This window comes from Argiope bruennichi, chromosome 2, assembly GCF_947563725.1.
Source record: "Argiope bruennichi chromosome 2, qqArgBrue1.1, whole genome shotgun sequence".
NCBI lineage: Eukaryota > Metazoa > Arthropoda > Arachnida > Araneae > Araneidae > Argiope > Argiope bruennichi.
This window is the reverse complement of record NC_079152.1, coordinates 70,616,063-70,638,595: the sequence shown is the minus strand read 5'-3', so window position 1 is coordinate 70,638,595 and position 22,533 is coordinate 70,616,063. Positions and strand designations below refer to the sequence as shown.

Here is a 22,533-nt window from a genome sequence, read left to right as displayed (position 1 = left end):
TAGTTTTAATAGGCAAGTCATAACGATTACAGTTAGACTTACGATTAATATATGGTTCCAAAATTGGAAAATTTTGGAGCGATTCTTCACCAAATATAATAGTGAGAATTTTTTTTATTGCAACTTTAAAAACCGTGTTAACATTTCTAATATTCATTCAGGATTGCAGACATTTAAAGAGTTTTGGGACGTTTGGCATGATTTAGACGTGCTAGGCGAGAAACCGTACATTATTCTTAAGTTTTACCACGATTACTTATTTAGCAACGTTTAAGCCTATATTTGCGCTTCATTGAACTTTTTGTTTGAAGCCTATTTCTTGATTTCTTTTATATTTTCTTTCCTCTGACTGAATGTCCTCTTTGGTGGCACGACGAAGTGTTTACCGAACACTTCAAATAATATTTTGCTGTTCCATTCATTAGCTAAGCGAAGCATTTGGTTCAGTACAGCTGTAGAAATGTTCAATTACTGAAGTGATCTGAAATTTGTATGATATTTTGTTTATATTTGACTGTTGCTATTCGGCAGTTAACAGTAAGCTCGATTTCTGTGCCGTGTATGTTAGTGTTTTATATAGAAAATGATGTTTCAGGCTTGATGCATTTGTTTTTTGTGACATTTTTTAAATGTTCTTTTAATTAAACAGTAATAAGGTGTGTGTGTGTGTGGGGGGGGGGGTAGATGATCGGTGACAATGATCACAACTATTCAAATGTGGATATTTAATTGATACAAAAGATTTTGCAGATTTGAAATTAGGATATGAAATAAAAATAAAGTAAAAAGGTTAGAAAATATAATTCGACATTATTATTAAATTACAGTTCGTCATATTCATTAAAGTTTTTTCTAAGAGCCATCTGCTCTTCGTCACTCGTTTTCTTGTCTCGCCTGACAGCCAACTCACTAACTCGGGTCGAGACCGTCAGTGAAGCTTTTGAACAGGAACAGGTCTCCAATCAGAACGTCAATCTAGTACTATAATAACATTCGCACAAAAATTATATCATATACATGAGTGTATAAATGCAGTTAAAAATGTTATTAAATATTATCATGAGAGAATATGATATTGCTTTGAATTGAGGTTTTTGAAGCCTCAAAAGGCATGGGCAGAAAATTGGCTATTTATTGCTTTGAACCATCAGTTTTTCGTTTTTAGGATTCTTAGAAAATGATAAAGAAGGTTTTCACATTTGGCGACTTACCGCCAACAGAAAGTTACAGCTTGGCGCGAATGTCCCCCATGTCCCCAATTCTTCTGTCTGGCCAATAAAGGACAAGGTCTTATGAAGTTATCGCTCAAAGAAACCCAGAGAAGAAAATGAGAATGAACGCGGGACAGCAAGGAAATATCAAAAGTTTATATATATATATATATATATATATATATATATATATATATATATATATATATATATATATATATATATATATATGTAAATATGTGTGTGTTATTTTTTTTTAAAAAAATTTCTAGCTGGCAAAAAAAAAAAGTTGGAACTCAAAGGATTTTGAGATGAAAAAATAAAATATCGTTTTCTAAACATCGACGCATGCGTAATCTGATAATCACGAGATTGTTTAAAAACGGTTTAAAATGGTTTTTCACGAAAAAAAAATTCTGATCTAAAGAAATAAATTTTAGAACTCGACTGATTTTGAGATGGTCAAAAACAATCACTTTTCTAAATGTTGGTGATTGCAAAATATGAGTCATCTAAGAACATGAGGTTTTTCAATCAGACTGATACCATGCGACTTAAAAAAAGAATGTTCTCACATGATAACTTGAAATTTTGCAATATGAGATTTAAATTTTTATTTCACTATTGTTATTATTATAAAATATACTTTAAAATGCTCCGAAAACAAGGTCATTAACAATAGCAAGATCATTCGTTATAGTTAGAGTTTTTCAAAGATCAAAGCGTTAAAAGAGAAAAAATTAGTGAAGAAAGAAACTTGTATTTTAAAAAGCTGCTTTTTTTTTTTTTTTTTTTTCTAATTTTCGTAGTTTTGAGTCTTAATATGCTTTGAAATTATAAGGAAAAGCATAAAAATTTTGGTTAGTTTTTAATTCAAAACTTAAATACAATTTCTAAAAATCTTCCTAATGAGCACTAACTCACAAACCATGCCGAATTTGCTATCTCTGTCTTCTGTCTTGTAGACTCTTTTTGTAAGCATTCGGTCCTGTCTAACGTTGTCAAAAACTTACTTACGTTGTCAAACAACTTACAGATATTAACACTGTTAAAACATTGTGCTGTTAAATAGCAGCACAATTTGGTCTTTGGCAATGAAACGAGCATAAACTTTTTTTTTCTTTTATGTATAGTAACATAGTGCATCTTACATCAAAAATTTCACTAGCTTTTGAATTTTTACCATTTTATTTTCTCATATAAAAAGTATACAAAAAGAAACTATTATAATCGTCAAAAAATGTAATCCGAAGATTTTAAAAAAATCTCAGTTCTTGAAATCTGAATAATACATTAATAAAAAAAATGAAATTATGCCTGCTTGTCTAGCACTTTGGATGTATGTTGACAATGTTCAAAAATGTTTTGAACTAGACAGATGTAATTGACTTCAAATTTTGAACGAAATCCACTCAGAGGAAATCTGTCAGTGCGGCTGTCCGAGTTTAAGTGAAAACGATTATTACAAAACATATAGAACGAGATAAAATAGAATTTGGTACAAAGGTTTAGTATCTAAATGTAGATCCTGATCAGAAGTTGAGCCAAATCTGTCAAAGGGTTGACTATCTGTCTGAATGTACTTTCGTGTGCATATAAACGCAATTGCTTAAAAACGCAATAATCAAAATTTGGTACGGGATTTTGTGTGTGACTTCAATTGTAATTCTTCATTACAGTTTGGTTGCAATCAGACGGAAAAAAGGCGTCCAAAATACAAATTCGATTTTCGACTACTTGTGTATTAACCGCATGCCGTGGATTAATCTTCAAAAATAATTGCCAAAGGTAAGTCCAGTAAAAATAAAATAGACTTGCACCAAAGATCCATATTTCATAATTATTGTTCGCCAATGCTCTGCAAGGAATTCGAGTCTTAACTCAAATTTCTATCGAATTTTGAACGAAATTCATTCAGAAGAAATTTTTTGTCTATTTCTCCGAATGCAATGAACTTTATAACTACAAATTCCAAAGAGCAAGAGAAATAAAATTTGGTGCACAATTTTAGTATAGTAAGTATAAATCTGTATCAAATTTTGAATCAATTTTGTCAAATTTGTTGACCGTCTATAGATCGGTGTATTTGTATCCTGCAAACACAATTGCACAAAAACGCAGAGATTTGAATAAATGTTATTTAGTATGCGATCTTTTTATTCATTGTTGTTCTATGATAGATTTTGCTTTCAGTTAGTTGATAAAAGCAATCCAAAATGCATTTTCGGTTTCTCCATTATGAAGAACAAAATGCTCTTGCACGGGTTTAGTTTAGTTTAGTTATATTAACGTCTCGTTTTAAAGCAACACTAGGGCTATTTTGACGGACCTCGTAATTTTTAACCATGGTCAGATGACGAGGACGACACATGAGCTGGGACAAAAATCTCAGCACTCGTGCTGTTCAAAGTTTTGTTTAAATCCGAAACTAGGGTCCATATTATTAAAGTCCATGACTTTTATAATGTTTTTAGGACAGAGAAAGCGAGAAAGTTTGTGGGGGACCCCTTTTGTTGGCATGTAGCTCGCATTTCCTACTTTCTTGTCAATATTTTCCTAAGAGAGTGACATTTCTTTTATGTCAAAATACTTTTACCTATCATAATAATTTCACACTCTTAATTTCTAGCCTACTTCATATAATTTTGATAAATTCTTTATTTTTTAAGACGCTCACAGTGACATTTTGTCAAAATAAAAACAATGCTTTTCCTTCAAATCCCAGGAAGAAAAAAAAAATTAATGCAGTAAAAAAATTCTATAGTATAGTTATCTTGATGACATAGACTGACTGAATTCTTTACATGTGTGTGTCTGCTTTTTCTCCTAACAAAATCTATCTCAACTAAGTCTCTGAAATATTTCTCATCTAATCGATATCAATAAAATTGGAAAGACCTCTGCCTGAGCTAAGATTAGTCGTAAACTATTTTAAAAGTATTTCTGAAACTTCCGGGTATAAATTCCCGTGATGCGGTTGGAAAAAAATTATAATAACTTAATTTGTTTCATTTATTCGGGAAAAGGATGAACTGAATATTCTTCATTTAAGAATAAAATTTGACTGAACCAACGTCATTCTTGTTCTATAGGAATGACGCTTCGATAAATTCTAAGCTTAAATGAATATTAATAATATTTATAGGCTGGAACTTTATCTGTAAATTGCGATATATATGATAAAAAATAACTGAAAACGCTCTTTCAGGAAGATGGTTAGCCATTAAACTACCTAATCTAATATCTAATTATTTATTTAATAGTAGGTATTCACTAAAAAAAGCTTTTCAAAATTTTAATCAGCTTTTAAATTTTAAAATGATTAGAGTTCTGGCATTTTTCTTCAACAATTGCGCGACAAATTATGGCATATTGGACAACTTTAATTTTTTTTTAAAAAAATTGGTTTTCGGAGGCAACAATTTTATTTTCAACTACGACCAGCCATTTCGCTAATCTTAATACTTTTTAAAATTTTCTATTAAATATTTTACGTAACTTATCTTTTAAAAGCTTCTTTATCAAAATATTTTAGCTTCAAATTTCGATAGTCATATAATTCACTCATACTATTATAAAGAACTTAAGCCATAATGTACTATGTATCTGTCTAATTTTCTGTGAGCACCCGTAAAATATCAAATTTAAATTGAAGTGGAAATGATTAAACTGCAATTAATATAAAAACAATTTTTACTGAAACCAGGCATTTTTCTTTTGAAATATGAATACTGAAAATAAAGTCATTCAGCATTTAAATCTTATGTACACTACAGAATAATTTTCACAATTTATGTAATAACTCAAAAATGATTATTTCTCAGAATCATCATAAGATTCGGTTTCTAGTTTTACTCTCAAATTGATTTAAAGGATGTGAAAAACCAATATTTTTTTGTTTCGGTCTATGAATATATTTCAGAAAATTATGAAGTCTAAATTTTATATAGTCTTTTAGCCTTAAGGAATTATATTCTCCAAAATATTCTTGATACTTCAACTTTAAATAAATAAGTGAACGTTTCTATCTTCTTATAACAAATCTGATCGATTTATGAAGAATTGAATAGAATAGTTTAGAATAATCAACATTTTCATACTCTTATGCCAATCTGTCTTGGAAAACTTTAGAAGCTGGTATCATCTTTGAGACGTTCGATAAAATGGGCTATAATCGCACCTTTTTATTAAATTGTGATATTCAAATTGTCATCTAGATAAAATATTTCTTTTTAGATCTAGAATGAAAGTCAAACATTCGTTATTTATTAGCGAATTTATAGACTGAAGTTACATAAAATATAATTATTTACTTCGTTTAGATCATTTTAACACATGTATCTTTATTATTAAAGGTTTACAAATTAGTGGTTGGGCCTTGAATTGAAGGGATATATATTAAATCATGTTTGCCTTAAATAAAGATGATTTATTGAATTAATAATGTAGATACCGTAAAAGATCATAGAAAACTTTGTCTTTCATTTATTTTTTAGAAAATATAATATTTCTTATTTATTTCATTTCATACAGAAACGTGCTGAAAACTCTACTTTTTTGGGTAATATTTAGGTTATTTTTTTAATTTGAGCTTTTGTTAATGGATGGCAACTCTTTGATAAAAGTTAATTTTTTCCCTTATACGCGTAACGTGCTCCATAAATTAAATTTTTATTTTATTTTGAGCGAAATAAAATGTTGCAAAATGTAGTTAAAATATTTATTTAAAAAAAGGAACCTAATTTATAGGTTAAAACAATGGTATCATTAAATAGATAATTTTTTGAGCTTTAACTTGATGTAAAAATCATTTTTATGCGATGATATTTTCGAAAGGTATCACGAAAAAACACCGAAATTTAGCTAAATTTTTAATTAATTAAAATTCTAATTAAAAATTCAAAAAAAAATCTTTCCGAGTTGCACATTCTCTTCCTCCAAGGATTACATGCCAAGGTTGAAGTTATTGTAAGGAAGTTGTAGGTCGAACGGTCTGGCCTGTAGAGCGCCACACACATACACAGTCAGCTTTATTATAAATATAGATTAATTTTTTTCTTTAATTTTAATAATTTATCAAAAACATTTTTAAATAAATTGTGCAAAAAGGCTTCTCACTTTTTCAACAGCTCCCTTTGTATACACACTCACATTGCGTCATTTTTAAATAGATGTTTTTGTACACGTTATCACTGCCATATAATTAAAAATAAAATAAAATAAACAGAAACCAATCAAGTCAAAAATATTATCATGCTTTGATGTTTCGGCCTAGAAGCTCAAATCTCATTAAATATTTTTCAGACATTTTTTTCTGTTTATTGGCATAACTGAATATAATTCCTGATTTAAAAAAGGATTATTTTAACAAATATTTAAAGATTGTTTTTTCTAATTACCAATCATGTTTTATTCAATTCAATTTCAATTATTTAGAATCTATGTTTAACTCTCCAAGTAATAATTTTCAACTAGTTGAATTTTAAATGGAAATTACAATTTTATATCATAATATAAAAAAAGATTGGTCCAAAATAGAAATTCGATTTTCGACTGCATATATATTAACCGCATGCCATGGATTAACCATCAAAAAAAATCTCCAAAGATATAGGTCCAGTAAAAATATTAGATTCGCGCCAAATATCAATATTTTAATGCATCTTCATTTACGTTACGATGTAATTTATGATGTTAAACGAATAAATAACATATTTCTCTCTCTTAATAATCTGCATCGAATCATTGTAGATACTCAAGATGAAGAAATTTCCAAAAAAATTATAGGACGATCCATTGATTTAAATTATTCAACTATATCCGTCTTAGTTTTTAATAAATTTGATTATCCTTATTGATTATAAGGATAATTATTATATTATAACAACGTCTAACTTTTTGCCATTGTTTCTTCACATACCTCAGGGAAATAAATAATTTGGATTCCGTTACTTCACTTTAGTAATTTCTAAATGCACTCCTGCTTACTTATCCTGTTTATCGCCTAATCTTTATGCACTCGTGTTTACGGAATTCATAGAAGGCCTAAAATAGCTGGAATCGATCCGAGACTGGCTCTAATGGCAGGATGTTGTCGTCTCTAATGGATCTGATACCTGACTAGCAGATATTGTTAATTTTCCACATATATTATCAATGAATATTTTGAAAACACTTTTATTTAACGTGATTTACATCTTGTTTGTTAAGGTGTATGTACACACTTGAAACTTCGAAAATCGTTCAAAATATCGGATATTTTTTTAATTGCTTAATAAAGTTCTCTGACCCCTTAGCTTTCAAATGATACCAAGATGTTGTCAATATTCGAAATATGTCTCAAGTTATAATTATTTTTCTTAAGGTGCTTTCATTAAAAACTCTAGTTACGTTTTTAAAACTCATTTTATGAAGAATGCTATTTTTCCACTATGTTACTTCATTCAAACAATCATAACGCAACAAGAAATTTATCAAATGCAAAGATTTATATATCAAAATAATCTGTATGAAATAGCGGATGTTTTGTGCCTCAATCAAAGTTATATTTATAGAAATAAATTTTTAATAGCTGTTTAAAAGGTAAAATTACAGAAAAAATCTCGCTTTTTCTATTCATCGTTGATGAAAAAATTGTTTAAAAAAAACTATACATTTTTATAACTTGTTTGAGGCAGACAACATGAAGACTAATATTAGGCATCATTTACAACTAGAATTGTGTGTCTGTACAAATTAGAATTTAAGATATCATGTTTCAAAAAATAGGCTAATTTGCTCATTAAATATTATTTAATTAATTAATAATTAGTGTAATATGGTTTTTTCTCACTGAAATGAGTTTAAACATATATTAATAACCTTCTGTGAAAAAACTGGATTTTTAAAGTTAAAATTAAAAAAAAATATCTTCAAGTGTGTACGTACACCTTAAGAGAGAAATTTAATTTGTAACTATTTTTATCTTATTGTACTGGAGTAAATAACATTTTGTACTCTTATTGATTTTTAGTAACAACACATAATTTTAATATTTTTAATAATTAATTGATCAATTAATTAAATGCTGATACCATACGAATAATATCATCTGGTTTGAATTTGGAGAAAAATTTCTAATTTTTATTCTTACATTTATTTTGTTTATTCTTGTTAAATTTACCAATATATTATTACAGAAATTATCAAATATGTGTATAGTGCAAGAAGTTTAGCAAGCTTGTAAAAAATAAGGGTACTTTATTCTAAAAGAAAATACTAAACATAGATACCTAAAGCGTTAAAAAAAAGTACTTTAAAAAAATCAATAGCATATTAGCAGAAATAAATGAATGATTAAGTAGCTGCACAGTACAACAATACTGAGAGTAAAACAACTAGAGAACTAACTCTGAGATGAATATTGTAAAGAGGGAATTCCTACTCGTACGTGCGCTTCCTTTTATATAGCCTCTGTAATAGGTATGGAATTCTTTGGAAGATCCCGGATTTTAGGTCCTAATAGAGGTATCGCATAATTCTTGTATCTTTTAGAAATTTCATTTTTGTCTTACAAATCGTCGCCAAATGATCGCCGAGGCTTTGGGACATTAACATGTTACGCATTCTGCAGGGACGCAATATCACAGATGTAAAACAATATAAACATCGTACTAATCCTTTAAAGAATCTTTTTGACAGAGAAGACTAATGCTATTGATTCATAATTATTTATCTGCATTTTACATACTGGTAGATCTTGATATTCACTTAAATAGAATAAAATTCAAATCTATTCTTCATTGGCAATAATTTTTTTCTATTTTGTAGCCACAATTCTCAGCTGAAACTTGTTCCTCCGACCTGTATATCGAGTTTTATCATCACTTTACTATCTTTCGTAGCTGCTATTATGGTGACACTAGGAGGAGGCCAGTTTTGCAAGTCTTTCGAAGACACTGAATTAGAAAGGTAAAAAAAAGTATGAACAAAATCTACAAAAATTGAAACATTATGTTATTGAAAATTTCATATTATCATATGAGAATATTACTATTTTTTTAAGTCCGTGGTATCATTTCGAGGACAGGATTTTTTTTTTCATGAAAAATAAGTTTAAACCGATTAGAAATAATCCCGTGACTATCAGAAACTCATGTGCCCATATTTAAAAAAAAAAAAAAAAAAAAAAAACTATGGGTTTTTTTTTATCTCAAAATTGCTTGTTCATAATCCAAAATTTTTCTGAAGGCTTTTTTTTAAAATGAAAAATAAAGAATTATTTTTTTACGAATAATCACTGACTACTTCATTGCGCAATCATCCTCAACTTTTAGAAAAGCGATCATCATTTTATAGCAAAATTGTTCCAGCTCCACAACTTTTTCTGCTAGCTATTAAAATTGATAATGAAAATTTTTTTAATATATATATATATATATATATATATATATATATATATAATTTTTATTTAGTTGCTCTCTTGCCCAGTATGTGCGTTGGCACAACAATTCCAAAATGAACAACTTCTATGAATATCTGACAAGAGCCCAAGTAAGTGCACCCTGTTCAATCAAATTCAATGTTATTAGAATAAACAGTTAAAAAAATGGTTCAAATTAGCCCTTTTCATGTCTTTTTTAAAAATAATAATAAAAACAGTTAAATTTTTATAAAAGAATTATGTTTACAAAAACTGATCAAAACGAAATGCCCAATTCACTATAGCAGGACAATGATAACTACCTGAACCAACAAGACTAGTCTCTCCAAAATTTTCTCGCATACTCTCCAATAAAGGTTAATTTGTGTTTTAGACGTGTTTTTCTCAACCGATTCAAATCAAAATTTGACACAGAACTAAAACTGCAGTCACAAAATCACATATCAAATTTGATGTATTTAAAAGATTCCATTTTCCATTTACCCCGTTTATATGCTTCTGAAAATAGGGACCTACAGATATCCAACTCGTTATTCGAATTAGCTCAAAATTTGATAAGTGTCTACAATATAAATGTTGAATCTGTACATCGAATTTCATCCATCTAGTTCTCTTCATTTTGTAGTTAATGTTTCAAGTTAGACAGCCAGCCAGACAGACTTACTCTAAATAGATTTGATACTGAAGAACAATGAGAGTTGTCGTATCTTACTTCTGCACAGCAAATTAATGTCTCGGACAAGATGTTTTTGAATGCCAGTAGCGTTAGCACTTATTACAACGAAGGAGGTTGTATATATAGTATCTAATAGAGAGAGCTTGTATCCTGCTTTAATGTATTCTGGTAATTTTTGATGCAATAATTATTTACCTGGGAATCAATTTTAAAAAAACAAAAAGCCTATTCACGATGTGAAAGAATGATGCAGTGACCGATACCAATGGTTTTATGAACCAACTTTTGTTCCATAGAAACAAAGATGGATGTAATAGAGTGTAGCAATTGAATCGTGTAACGTGTTACATTTCCGAAAGACCAGTGCTTCAACCAAACAAATTTCATCTCCAGGGCTTCTTATTACCCAGTCGCAAGGAACTGTGCATTACTTTTCGATTGAGTTTTATACAGTCAATGTAAAATGTTCATCCCCCCCCCTTCATTTTTGGAATGATAAATGGTGATGGCAGTTAATTTCTATTCATTATTCTTATAATGAAAGAAAATTAAATTAGCAAGACTATTTTGCAAGGATATTGTAACGTTTTCCCTTTCCCCTCACATGGTAATTTGCATTCAGACCAGATGTAGCGTCGCTCGTTTCCCCACTCATAGTTAAGGGCATGCGGGCCGCCAGATGTGGATCTTTTTCACTTGGGGAGTCATTGTGTCTGATCATTTGTTGCCATCCAGGTATGGGAAAGCAGGTATGTGCCCCGTCATTTCAAATAGATCCATCATGTCTTCAAGGAAGAAGAACGTTTAACCATCCAGATTCTAAAATTCTCTTTCCTCCTGAAGAGACTTCGCACGTTATCAAGAAACGCTCAATCACCAGCAACCGTTGTTATTAAATGTCAAACCCCGGATGCACTTCAGCCAACGTTAGCAGCGAAGTGATTATAATTAACATGTGTTCAAGAGGGGTCGGCCACAAAGATGGATCCTTAACAGACACTCATTCGATTGAGTTGATATCATTGAGGAGCGTTGCTGAACAGCTATTGAGTGATAGGAAACTCAAGTTCGCCAATGAGAAACCAGAGTTATATATCTGATGGGAATAAAATACGGTTTTTTTTTTTTTTTTTTTTTTTTTTTTTCCCCTTAGAGGCGAGAAAGGCTTTGAATTCGGAGAGACTTCGGTGTCCGGAGAAGTGGTTCCTGATTTCTTGAGATGCTCCGTGTGATTCGAGTTTCTGTGTTACGATCCAACCGATAAAGATCGGTGGATTTCTGGAGAGGCCTTGGAGTAGCCGTTTAGAGCTTACAGCCTGTTAGCAGTTTTGTGTGTGTGCGTGCGTGTGTGTGATTTATTCTCCGATTTGATCGAGGTACTGTTTCGTGATTGAACTGTTATTTGATATTTGTAAATAATATTAGCCTAGATGAGAACATGTTATTTTTGTACATACATAAGGTGGTAAATAAAATAATAGTTCTGTTACGCTGTTATATTATCTGTACAGTCTTGATCAACATATTACAGTATCAAATGGATTACGCTGGCTGTCCATTCGCGAACTATATTTCGTTTTATATATTTCGAGTTCATTATGGATACATTTGAGTGAATGAGTGTAATATGCTACAAGAAAACAGAATCAACACTAATATGCTATAACCTCATATGTAGAATACTTATGAGGCTTTGATTTATACAAGAACAATTCAATTCTTTTTTTCAGGAAAATTCAATATTCAGTTTTTTTTTTGTTATATTTTATTAATACAACTGTATCTCAAAATATAAGTCTCGGAATTGGTTTCCTGTTACGTAATTTCTCCGAATTTTTGACCACTTCTTTCATGAATAATGGGTGGTAGATCTATGAAAGTGTTTCCTTATAAAATCAGAGAGAATTATCTTTCTAAAGCTTCCTCGATTATTCTTTAATAAGGATGGTATTTCCCTCACATCTCGTATAAACTGGAGATCTTATACAATGTGAACACCAAGAATGCTCAGATTTTTATTCTTAGAATTCCGTATACGATTGTTTTATGTTTCATAGTATAGTGAAGAAAATCGAATATGCATTCAGAAAGCCCTTGTGTCAACCAAATGAAAGCAAATTTCGATACCGAATTATAATTTTATTAACAAGATTACATTCTTTTAAAATTTATTTCAATTTTTTTTCACAGGACAAAAAAAAATGCATTTATTACCTTTGGAACGGTATTCTTTTGACAGCGCCTTCTTCTATATGTAAACTGTGTAACGGAAAGAATACCCCTAATTACTACACGCAGAGCAAAAGATCGATACAAATTAAAAGCAGTATTTTGAAAAGTTTTTTTCCCCTCTCATGGAGAGAACCATATCGTTTCTTCCTGTGCTTCCTCTGAAGACTGACAGCTCTAAAAAAAAAAATGCACTAAGCGTTTAAAATAAATTAGTGTTCTGAAAATGTTATTAACAAAATAACTGTTTCTTTTTAAAAGTAAAAGAAGAAGATGGAGGGGAAAAAAAGGAACGTTCACAATATCGCTTTTAAATATAAAAATCGGAAGAAGCACGTACAGCTTCTGGAAACTTTCGCAAATCCTTAGAAATCTCTCGACGATGTCACTAAAGAATGTTGCTGTTCCTTTATTTCCATTCATCCGACCATCTTTTTTTGCTCCCAGCTATCTCTTTTCAGTCCACGTGCGTTTAATCGTTTTCGAAATAAGAAGTTATATTATTTTTTTTTCCAATGTGGTATTACTCTTTTTCTTGCTGTAGTGGTTGAAGCATTATTGAATCACGTGTTTTAATAAAATTTGACGTGAAAATATCTTTTCCTTACTTTAACTTTTATCTTTCTCATATCCGTTAGCAGTGCTTAGGTGACACGACTTAACCCTTTAAAGGGCCATTTTTTTCTAGTCATATTATGTTAAAATAATTTTAGGCTTGAAATAAGAAAAGGATTCATTTAGCTTATTCGATAAATTTAATTTGATTAATTAATTAATTTGGTTAATTAATAATTAAGTATCAAATCAAGACACACCATTTTGTGTAAAATAAAGAACTAAAGCATCTAAGTTTCTGTCTTTCTAAAAAAATTTGTCAGAACTTATGCCAACCTACATAAATTCATACGAAGATTGATAAATATGGTGGAAAGCATACTTCCCACGGCCCTAGAAAGGGTTAATAAATAAAAATAAGTATACGTTTGCAAAGAAACACTGGAATTCTGAATTGTTCCGGCTGGTCTAAAGACTAAAAAGATTTAAAGATAAAAAAGACTAATGGTTTGAAATACGTAACAAATATAATTCAGTTTTTCTGACGTCTAACTTATTATTTGCTATGATATTACGTCCTTTTCTTCAAGTAAGTCGTATAATAGTACCTAAAATTAAATTAAGGCAGTATATAAAATTTGATTTGTTCTGATTATTGGGCATTTACTATATCCCAATGAATATTCTTCAAAAAAAATCGCCCAAGATCGTACTCTAATAGGTTTCTTGACTACGATTTGCCAAAAGCAGGAGGTTAATAATAGACAAATACATTTATTAGAACATACGAGAATGGTTCGGGAAAACTACTTCCGGCGGTTTTGACTGATTACAGTAATGGCAAAAGTGCTCTTACCCATCTTTGAGATTTCCTTTTCACAACAATTTCCTCTATCTCACATCGATTACCTAAATGAGGAATGTGCGTGCTTTCAGAGTCATTCCTACCCACGTTTCTAAATTCATCTTACTTCTTAGCTTGTCTTTCTGAATGGATCTTCTTTGTAGATATCTTACTGGCTGATGACGCATGCCTGGTTGGTTCACAGCACGGTTACCCTCATTAGATGGATCACAAATTCAGACTATGTGATAGCAGAAGAACGAGAGCTACATGAAAATGTAGGTTTCCTTTATGGCTTATGATTTTTTTTTTATCATTTACTACTTTTATCTGAAGAAAATGATATCAAAGATTGATGATTTCTCATGGTAATTTTTTTAGTGCATAACTAGATTATATGTAGTGATTGCACTTTTACGTAGTTTTGGTAACGCTTATGTATAAGAAATAGCGGGTTTTCAGAAGAAAAGAAACGATGGTATATTTTCTCTTCCTATTTATAAGAGTTCTGTTTTCGATTTCGGATATAAATGAGCTTTTTTCACCTTTCCTTTAACACAAGTGTTTAAATACCATTTGATTGGCTGTTGAATTGTGTGTGTTGTGACTTATGGCACTTTACAAGCCCGTTGGTAGATATCTGTCAGCGATTTAAGTCGAGTGCGCGTCTCTGTTTTTTCAGTAGTACCACTAAGGCCAAAAGTACGACAGCTACTCACGCGTCATAACCCTTTTTACGGGCGGACTTCATTCATGCATTTCATTCACTCAGACACAGATCGTAATTTATACCTGAATCAGAGAACGATCACCTCTGAACCACTCTCGACATGGGGAACTTTGTGACCACGACAGATTTATAACTGCGCCAGCCATCACACACAGGGAGAGTCTTCGACCTGCGGGATTCGAACTCGCAACCTAAGGAGTGCGAGTCCAACGCCTACCAACCAAGCTATCCCGGCCGTGATTGGAGTACGAGAGAAATAAAAAAAAAGAAAAAATGTGATAATAGATGTAATTGAATTATATTTTTTCCATCATCAATATCAACTATTTTAACATGACAGTGACAATAGGTTAACGTATTCTCTATGAATTGCGACAGGCGTGATGGGGGAGAGGCATTCAAAGCGATTCTATTAAACAGACAGCAACGAATTTACATGTTATAACTTCTTGAATAATAAGTGCTTACTAAAGAGTTTTTTTTAATTAAAAATCACATGAATATTTAACATTCTTCCTTAGTGACTGTAAATCGCTTTGAAATTACACGTTATTACTTCTTAAATAATAGGTGCTTACTCAAAAGTTAAACAAATTTTTAATTAAAAATCACACGAAATTTTAACATTCCGCCTAAGTAACAGTATTTGCTTTAAAATCATGCATATGCCATTTTAAAATTAAAATTAAGCTATCAATTTTACTTTCAGACAATTTTTTCTCTAATTTTAATTAATTTTTAATATAATTAAATATATTTTGCAATAGCGCTTTTTTTTTTGTTTTAATTCCTGGATTCAAATTCAGGGTCGTTGCGATAATATCAAATGCATTTTTTGTGGGTGCACGTTATCGCTGTTGTACAATTAGAGCCAAATTCTATTAATGTTGTTGCGATTTTTTGGACAAGAAAGTGAGATCGCTTTTAAAACTTTCTTTGTATTGAATGTGTATGGTGAGATGTTTGACTATTTATCGAATAAATTTTCAAAAAAAAAAAAGCAGTTGTTTCAGTTATACATGCTTCAAACATTCTGTGGAGTGGGAAGAATGAAACTTCTAAAATCATAGTAATAAAATGCATTATCGTAGAGAAAAAAAATATCACGAATACTTTCTAAGAAACTATTGAAAAAGAATAAATTAGATTATCTTTCCTTTCAAATTTTTCTTATTTTGATTTGATTTTTTTCGAAAATAACGGAAATTCTTAACAACTAAATTCAATCAGTTACTCGACACAGTTTTTAAACAGTTATTTTCAACAAACAAATTCGATTTCGCTTTTCGAAAATAATTGAAACATCCGTCATCACTTTCAAACATTGTAAAATGAAGGGTATTTCTAAAAAAAGGGGGGGGGGGAGGGGGAGATCATACTAAGTCAAATATTTTTTTTTTTTTTAAAATAAAAGAACATATGATTTCATAAGAAAGACAGTAAAGTTGAAACTAATACCGTAAATCCATTGATAGCATTCACATCTTCATTGCATATTTATGACAACAAAGAGTTTAACATGCTTTTCATGCATCAATTTACTAACCATGATGCCATATAGTTACAATTACAGTTAATACATGGAGGTACAATCCAGTAAAATGTAACTAATTTGTAGCAGAAAAAATTAATTTGGTGCATGAAAGAAATTCAAATTATCTAATGACTGGGATTACAAAAAAAAATAATAATAATAATTATAATAATGAATACAAGGAGAAAAAGTCATAATTTTTAAACTAAAATTCTTAGTAACGATTTTAATATTTATCAATTTTAATAAATAATTAATTAATACATAGAAAGTGAGTTTGATAAATGAAGCGACAACAGATTTCATTAACCAGCGGAGCGGTCCCTCCAACCTTTCTCTAATAAAGGTATTATCCCCTCCCCCTCCCCCTTCCACCTAAAACTCTGGTCCTTAAGTAAGGCTACGAATACCTTACATGGCATTTCGAAAAACAGTTGAGAAATATTGTTCCTTGGCATGGAGTTAGCAATTTTAATGAATCGATTGTGTAGCTCTTTGGGTGATTAATCCTTGGCATGCGGATAATAATACTTGAAAATCGAATTTGTGTTTTAATTGCATCGTTTCCGACTGGAATTAAAATTCAACACAAAACTACAATTGTAGTCAAAAAATCGTATACTAGCTTTCATATATTTAAATTGCTGCGCTTATTGTTATTGCTTTAGTTAGTTATAACTAGGTTTATTTACGTGTTCGTGAAAATATAGACCAAATTCCATCGATAACCCTTCGACAAAATTTGGTTCCAATTATAAATATCTACACTTTAGATATTAAATCTATTTACCAAATTTTTTCCATCTAGCTTTCTTCGTTTTGTAATTAGGGCGTTCACTTATATTCGGACAGACGTACCTTTGAGTGAATTTCATTCAAAATTTGAAATCTACAACTTTGGCATAAAGACCGTATACCAAATTTCAGCCTTCTAGTTCAAAACGTTTTTGAGTCCTCGTATTCACAGACAGACGTAATGCCAAAGATGTGTTTTTCGAAATCAAAGAACTCTGAAGCTTAAAGATTCATCAAAATCTAAGAATCAATTTTCTTCTTTTTTTTATTTAAAGAGTGTTAATACTTTCTCTTTATTTGTAATACTCTTTGTATACGAAAAAGTACAAATATTTTTAATATTAATCTCAGTAAATAAGAAGGCAATTTTAATCAATAAATAGTGTAAAGAAATTGAATATAACTTCCAAATACACTGCATAATGTGCGTCTAGCATGATTGAAATTTTTTAAAGGAAAAATTTTTTATTGCTTTTTTTTAATTTATTCCTGTAAAATGCAGAAATGAAATCTTCAAGTGAATTAAAATCTTAAAAAGTGAATTCATGAGAATTAATATCTTAAAAATTATGCACTTCCAATTATGGAAAACATTTTTTACAAAGAAACTTTTGTGCAGTTTTGCCTTCCAATTAATCGAAATTTAAATATAAATATTTTAATGTTATGGTGATTGTAAATTCAAGAAACTGGAGAAAAAAACTCTGAACTGCAGACTAAAAACTTCTGTATTACCCAAGTCATTATTCTGCCTGTCTTATTTTAGCAGAAGGAATAACGTGATAATTCTTAATCGATTTTTCGGACTTCTTCTCATTTGTTGTAGAATGTTCCATTAAGAATCGGAGGGCTGTTGTTAAATAAGGGACAATTTATAAAAGAATTAAAAACCTGATAATGGTGTGATAGTTACTGGTCACTGACAATTTTAATCTGGTCCCTATAAAAATGCAGAGATTTTGAAAGTTAATACTAATGAGCAATATAAAATTACACTTTTAGAAAAGAATAAACTTTTCAACAGATTCATTATTATATTAACTCATAGTATATATCTTCTGCGAATTTCTAATACATCGATCTTTCAATTTTGAGCTCAAATAAAGAAAAATTTAAATGGGCTTATTAGTGAACTAAAAAAAAATTATCAAAAACTTGAATGTCAAAACGAAATTATAAAAGCGTGTAAACTGATAGAAATAATCAAAATCGGAATTTTTATCGAATTAATGATATGTTTTTTACTCTTAATGAGCCGGCGTCCTGGCATAGGGGTAGCGCGTCTTCCCCGTGATCTGGGCGTCCCGGGTTCGAGTCCCGGTTTGGGCATGGTTGTTCTTCTGTTGTTCTATCTGTGAGATGTGTGAATGTGCCCTCCTGTAAAAAGGGGTTGTGCAAGCGAATGAGTGATGCGTGAGTAGCAAGGTCGTACTCTTGGCCCTAGTTGGCGCTGCTATAAAAAATAAGAGACGTTCCCCCTCAGGCTTAAATCGCTGTCTTCGTAACAGCGGGCTTGTCAGTGGCAAGTGCCATAAGAAACAAACAAACAAACTCTTAATGAATATTTAGAAATTTTTTTCTTGGGTTATTCATCTTGGCTTATTTTTTATATATAGTATTGGGTTTAGTATCTTGCATTTTTAAAATTTTTATTTTGGCCTAAATATTTTTGACAAAAAAAAATTTACATTTTTCCGTTTAGTACACGAATAAAAGCAGGCAATAAAATATTATTTCCAAGTTTTCTGTATTTTTTATATTTTATTATTCTTCATCAAAAATATTAGGAAATCATTTAGCTTTTTTTATTTCTCAAATTCAGCATCATATGGTCCCTTTCCTATCAACTCGATAATTCAAAATATATCTCCAGAATCAGGTTATAAAAAAAAAAAAGAACTCGAAGTATGTGAAATATTAAAATATCAGGAGAAAGCGATTGTACCAAATTTTAGAACTCTGGAATTTAGCGAAAAAAATTTGATTATCTTTAGAATAGAAGGAAAGTAAGCTAAATTAATAAAGGAAATCAAGCTAAATTGCTAAGAAGCGAGTATAATAAAAATAACTGTAATTTTTTCACGTTTTAAAGTTAACAAATAAGCAGATTCTTATTTCAGACAATTGGAGATCTTGGTCTCGGATAGAGAAATGCATGAGGTGAGAGGGGTAGGATGTGGTATGGAACTTATGGATGTCTGAGTGGATTCGTGAAGTCCTTTGCAAGGAATGAGCAAGAGGGATATTGATCTCGGCGTCAGTATTAGTAAGGACTACAAAAATAATATTTTAGGTTATTTTTTGTTATTAAAGACAAATGGACGAATTAAATCGAGAGAAAGCAGAATGTAAATATCAAGTCATGGACGCCATTTACTTTCGCTATACCACAACATCTGTTTTTTTTTTTTTTTTTTCAACCGTTGTTAGTGAGAAAATCCAGTGAATCTCTGGAGTCAGCATTGTCTATAGTAATTTTTCGACTAATTTGAAGATGATTGGTTGCAGTAAAGATAAACAATGCAATTCCCCCCCCCCCGCTACTTGGTAGCCGAATCCCTCCAAAATTTCGAGATTCCTCGCAATATCACTGTATGATCCTGTCTTAGGTTCGATATCTTATTTATCTTATCATTATAATTTTAAAAATTTGTTTTCACTTATAATTAAGATAATGTCTAAACACAAACAAATAAATAAATTTCATCCCAGCGCATATGTGTGCGTGCATTAGCTAAAACGATGAAAAGTATTGTTGAAATAATATTAAAAATAATTATAAAGACTGATTAAAGCTAGAAGGAAAATTGCACTGAAAGACTAGTGCACTCACTGGAATGCTGATTTGTTTTAATTTTACAACTGAACTAAAATATTTATGCAAAATATACTCCGAAATTATTGAGAAAAAACTTCAGCATTTTCATCGATTTTTTTTAATTAGAAAACATTTAAAAACTCTTTCTTAGTGAGCACTTAATACTCAAGAAGTAACTGCACACCAATTTTGGTAGCTGAAAAGTCAAAGGTCTGCTTTGTAGAACTTTTTAAACCGTCTTTGCATTATTCATATCGCATGCATTCCTCGTCATTCATATCATCATTTCAGCTTGCAAACATTATCATATTGAAACTATTATCATGTGAGACCATGATGTTGTTTTGGTTAGTGGGTTTTGAAGCTCGAAATCGCGTAGGCAATGACTATCGAAGCTCGAAATCGCGTAGGCCGTGACTATTGAAGCTCGAGATCGAGTAATCAATGAATAAAGCATAAAGAATTTTCATCATCATCTTTTAATCGAATATATTCTTTTACCTGCTTTTACCAGCATTGAATTATTATTAGGTATGCTTCTTTGAAAGCAAGTGCGTTTTTAAAAGGTTGAACTGGTTTTACCAGTATTGCTTTATTATTACTTCATGCTTCTTTGACAGCAGATGCGTTTTTAAAAGGTTGACGTAGAACTATGACACCATAGCTGTTATTTCATCTCAAAATCGGTCGAGCTCCAAAACTTTGTTTGCCAACTGGAAAAAAATGAAAATGAAAGTTTAAAAAAAATTATCGTATGTATGTGTGTGTGTGTAGAGAGAGAGAGAGAGAGAGTGAAAGAGATTGATAGAGAAGTCTCTTGATTGTTTCAAACCGGTTTAAACTGCTTAATGACTTAAATTAATTAAGACAAATAATGACTGAAAAAAATAATGTTCTCACATGATAACTTGAAATTTGCGATCGTAGATTTCATTTTAATTTTTATGATTTTTCCTATAAATGCTCTAATTTTTATTTTTGTCAGTTATAATAATTTGATTTAAAACACTTCAATAATCATCATGTTGGTTCCATTTAATCGTTTTATCTTCGACATAAAAATTAAATAATGAAGAAATAAATAAATATGATTATTCAAGAAGTCTTATATAAAAAAAAACTCTCTATTGATAATAAAGTGCTTGCTATTTTCAATTTTTCTTTAAAATTTGAATTTTTAAAACTCTGTAACATTTTCTCAGCCTAATAGTATATTAATGCAATAATAAAATATTTGTCATTTTCAAATTCAATGTCATATAGATTTGAAGTAACGACTTATTCTTTCTTACTCTTTAATGACATATTGAATAGGTTTCTTTTATACTACTCTCTTTAGTCAACTAGCTGCCTCGCTGGGTATATTAGTTATATTTCAGATCAATCGTTAAAATGTAGCTTTATATTCATTATTCCTGCAATTTGTCTGACCGTGTTGCTTTAATTGTCTTAGTTAAATTAATTTTATCGTGTACATGAACCTTTCTAATGGAGACAGTCCCAAAACATGACAGCGTTATTAAAAACGAAAATATCCGTTTCATTTATCATTTGGAAGCCATGATGGCCTGGTGGTAAGGTCTCGGGTTACCATCTCGGCTAAGATAGAGAACCAGCATGTGTAGAGACACACAATCGTCTTTATTATTAGTTATTTATTACTATTAACTTTTAGAAAACTAATACTGACAAAAACACACAAACAAAAATTATTGAAATGAAACGATAAATATCGTCATTATATAATGAAATTAAAGAGACAAATTTTCTTGATGCAAACATTTAAAAGGTTTAGTTTTTTCAGGCTAAATAAACGCTATGTTTTGACTAATAATTTTTTAACTCTTTATATTCATCCACCAGCTGTTCCAAAGAATCGTTACGATCAGCGACTACTTTGACAGGTTTCACGAACTTTTAAATCCTTTTCAATACAACACAGATGGATGATGAATCGACTTGTGAATTTATGTTTTTATATTTTATTTTTGCAGCCAATCTACGGTGAGACAGCTCTGCAGTCGATAGCTGAAAACCAAGAAACGTTGACAGCCGTGTCCTTATTTTCAAAGAACAAAGCAAAAGACTAACCTGCTTCTGCGTTTCAAAATATCGGAAAGTATTTCTTGGAAATTTTTGTATTTCCGTTGCCATAGAAGCAGTCATTAATATATGTAGTGCATTAAAATAGTTGGCAGATGTTCTTTCAGAAATTAATGAGAAAGACTTTTTCATTTTGTTATGATAAGAAATATGCATCTTAAGCTAACGTGCACGTATTTTGTACAGCTGAACTTTTCAGATGAAATTAATGTGAAATAAAAAGTGTCTTAATATATTGAAATCTCTTTATTAAGTTGTTTTTAAATATAAAAACAAACCTTTGCTGTGTAATTGAAAGTTTGATTAAAATACATCCACAAATGAGTAAATTTAAATAAGGTAGAATTTAAATGATAAATTTGCAATCCATAATATAGTGATTTGCTCTCAATTGTGAAAGTGTGTGCAATTTTTCTTTATTAATTTATTTTATGATTAGCTACTCTCCAAGAATACTAGTTGCATTTAATTTTAATTAAATTTCTTATGCATAACTTGATACTCATGAATCTCTCAACGAAATGTTTTAAGCAAGTGATAATTAAAGACAATATAATTTAATAGCAAATCTCAACTTAATATTGTGTACACAAACCTTTCTACTGAAGTAGAGTCC

General features: G+C 30.2%; 1 protein-coding gene across 1 annotated transcript in view; it reads left to right on the top strand.

The window, feature by feature from the left end:
• The window catches only part of LOC129959194 (uncharacterized), a 55,651-nt gene extending 33,618 nt beyond the window's left edge, over nt 1-22,033 (top strand). Inside the window, exons 2-5 of the mRNA XM_056072020.1 lie at nt 9,021-9,161; nt 9,665-9,743; nt 14,102-14,215; nt 21,809-22,033. Of these exons, the coding sequence (XP_055927995.1) occupies nt 9,103-9,161; nt 9,665-9,743; nt 14,102-14,215; nt 21,809-21,904 (348 nt within the window). The 5' untranslated portion in view covers nt 9,021-9,102 and the 3' untranslated portion in view covers nt 21,905-22,033. The remainder of the gene's footprint in view (nt 1-9,020; nt 9,162-9,664; nt 9,744-14,101; nt 14,216-21,808) is intronic.
• Nucleotides 22,034-22,533: the final 500 nt, after the last annotated feature.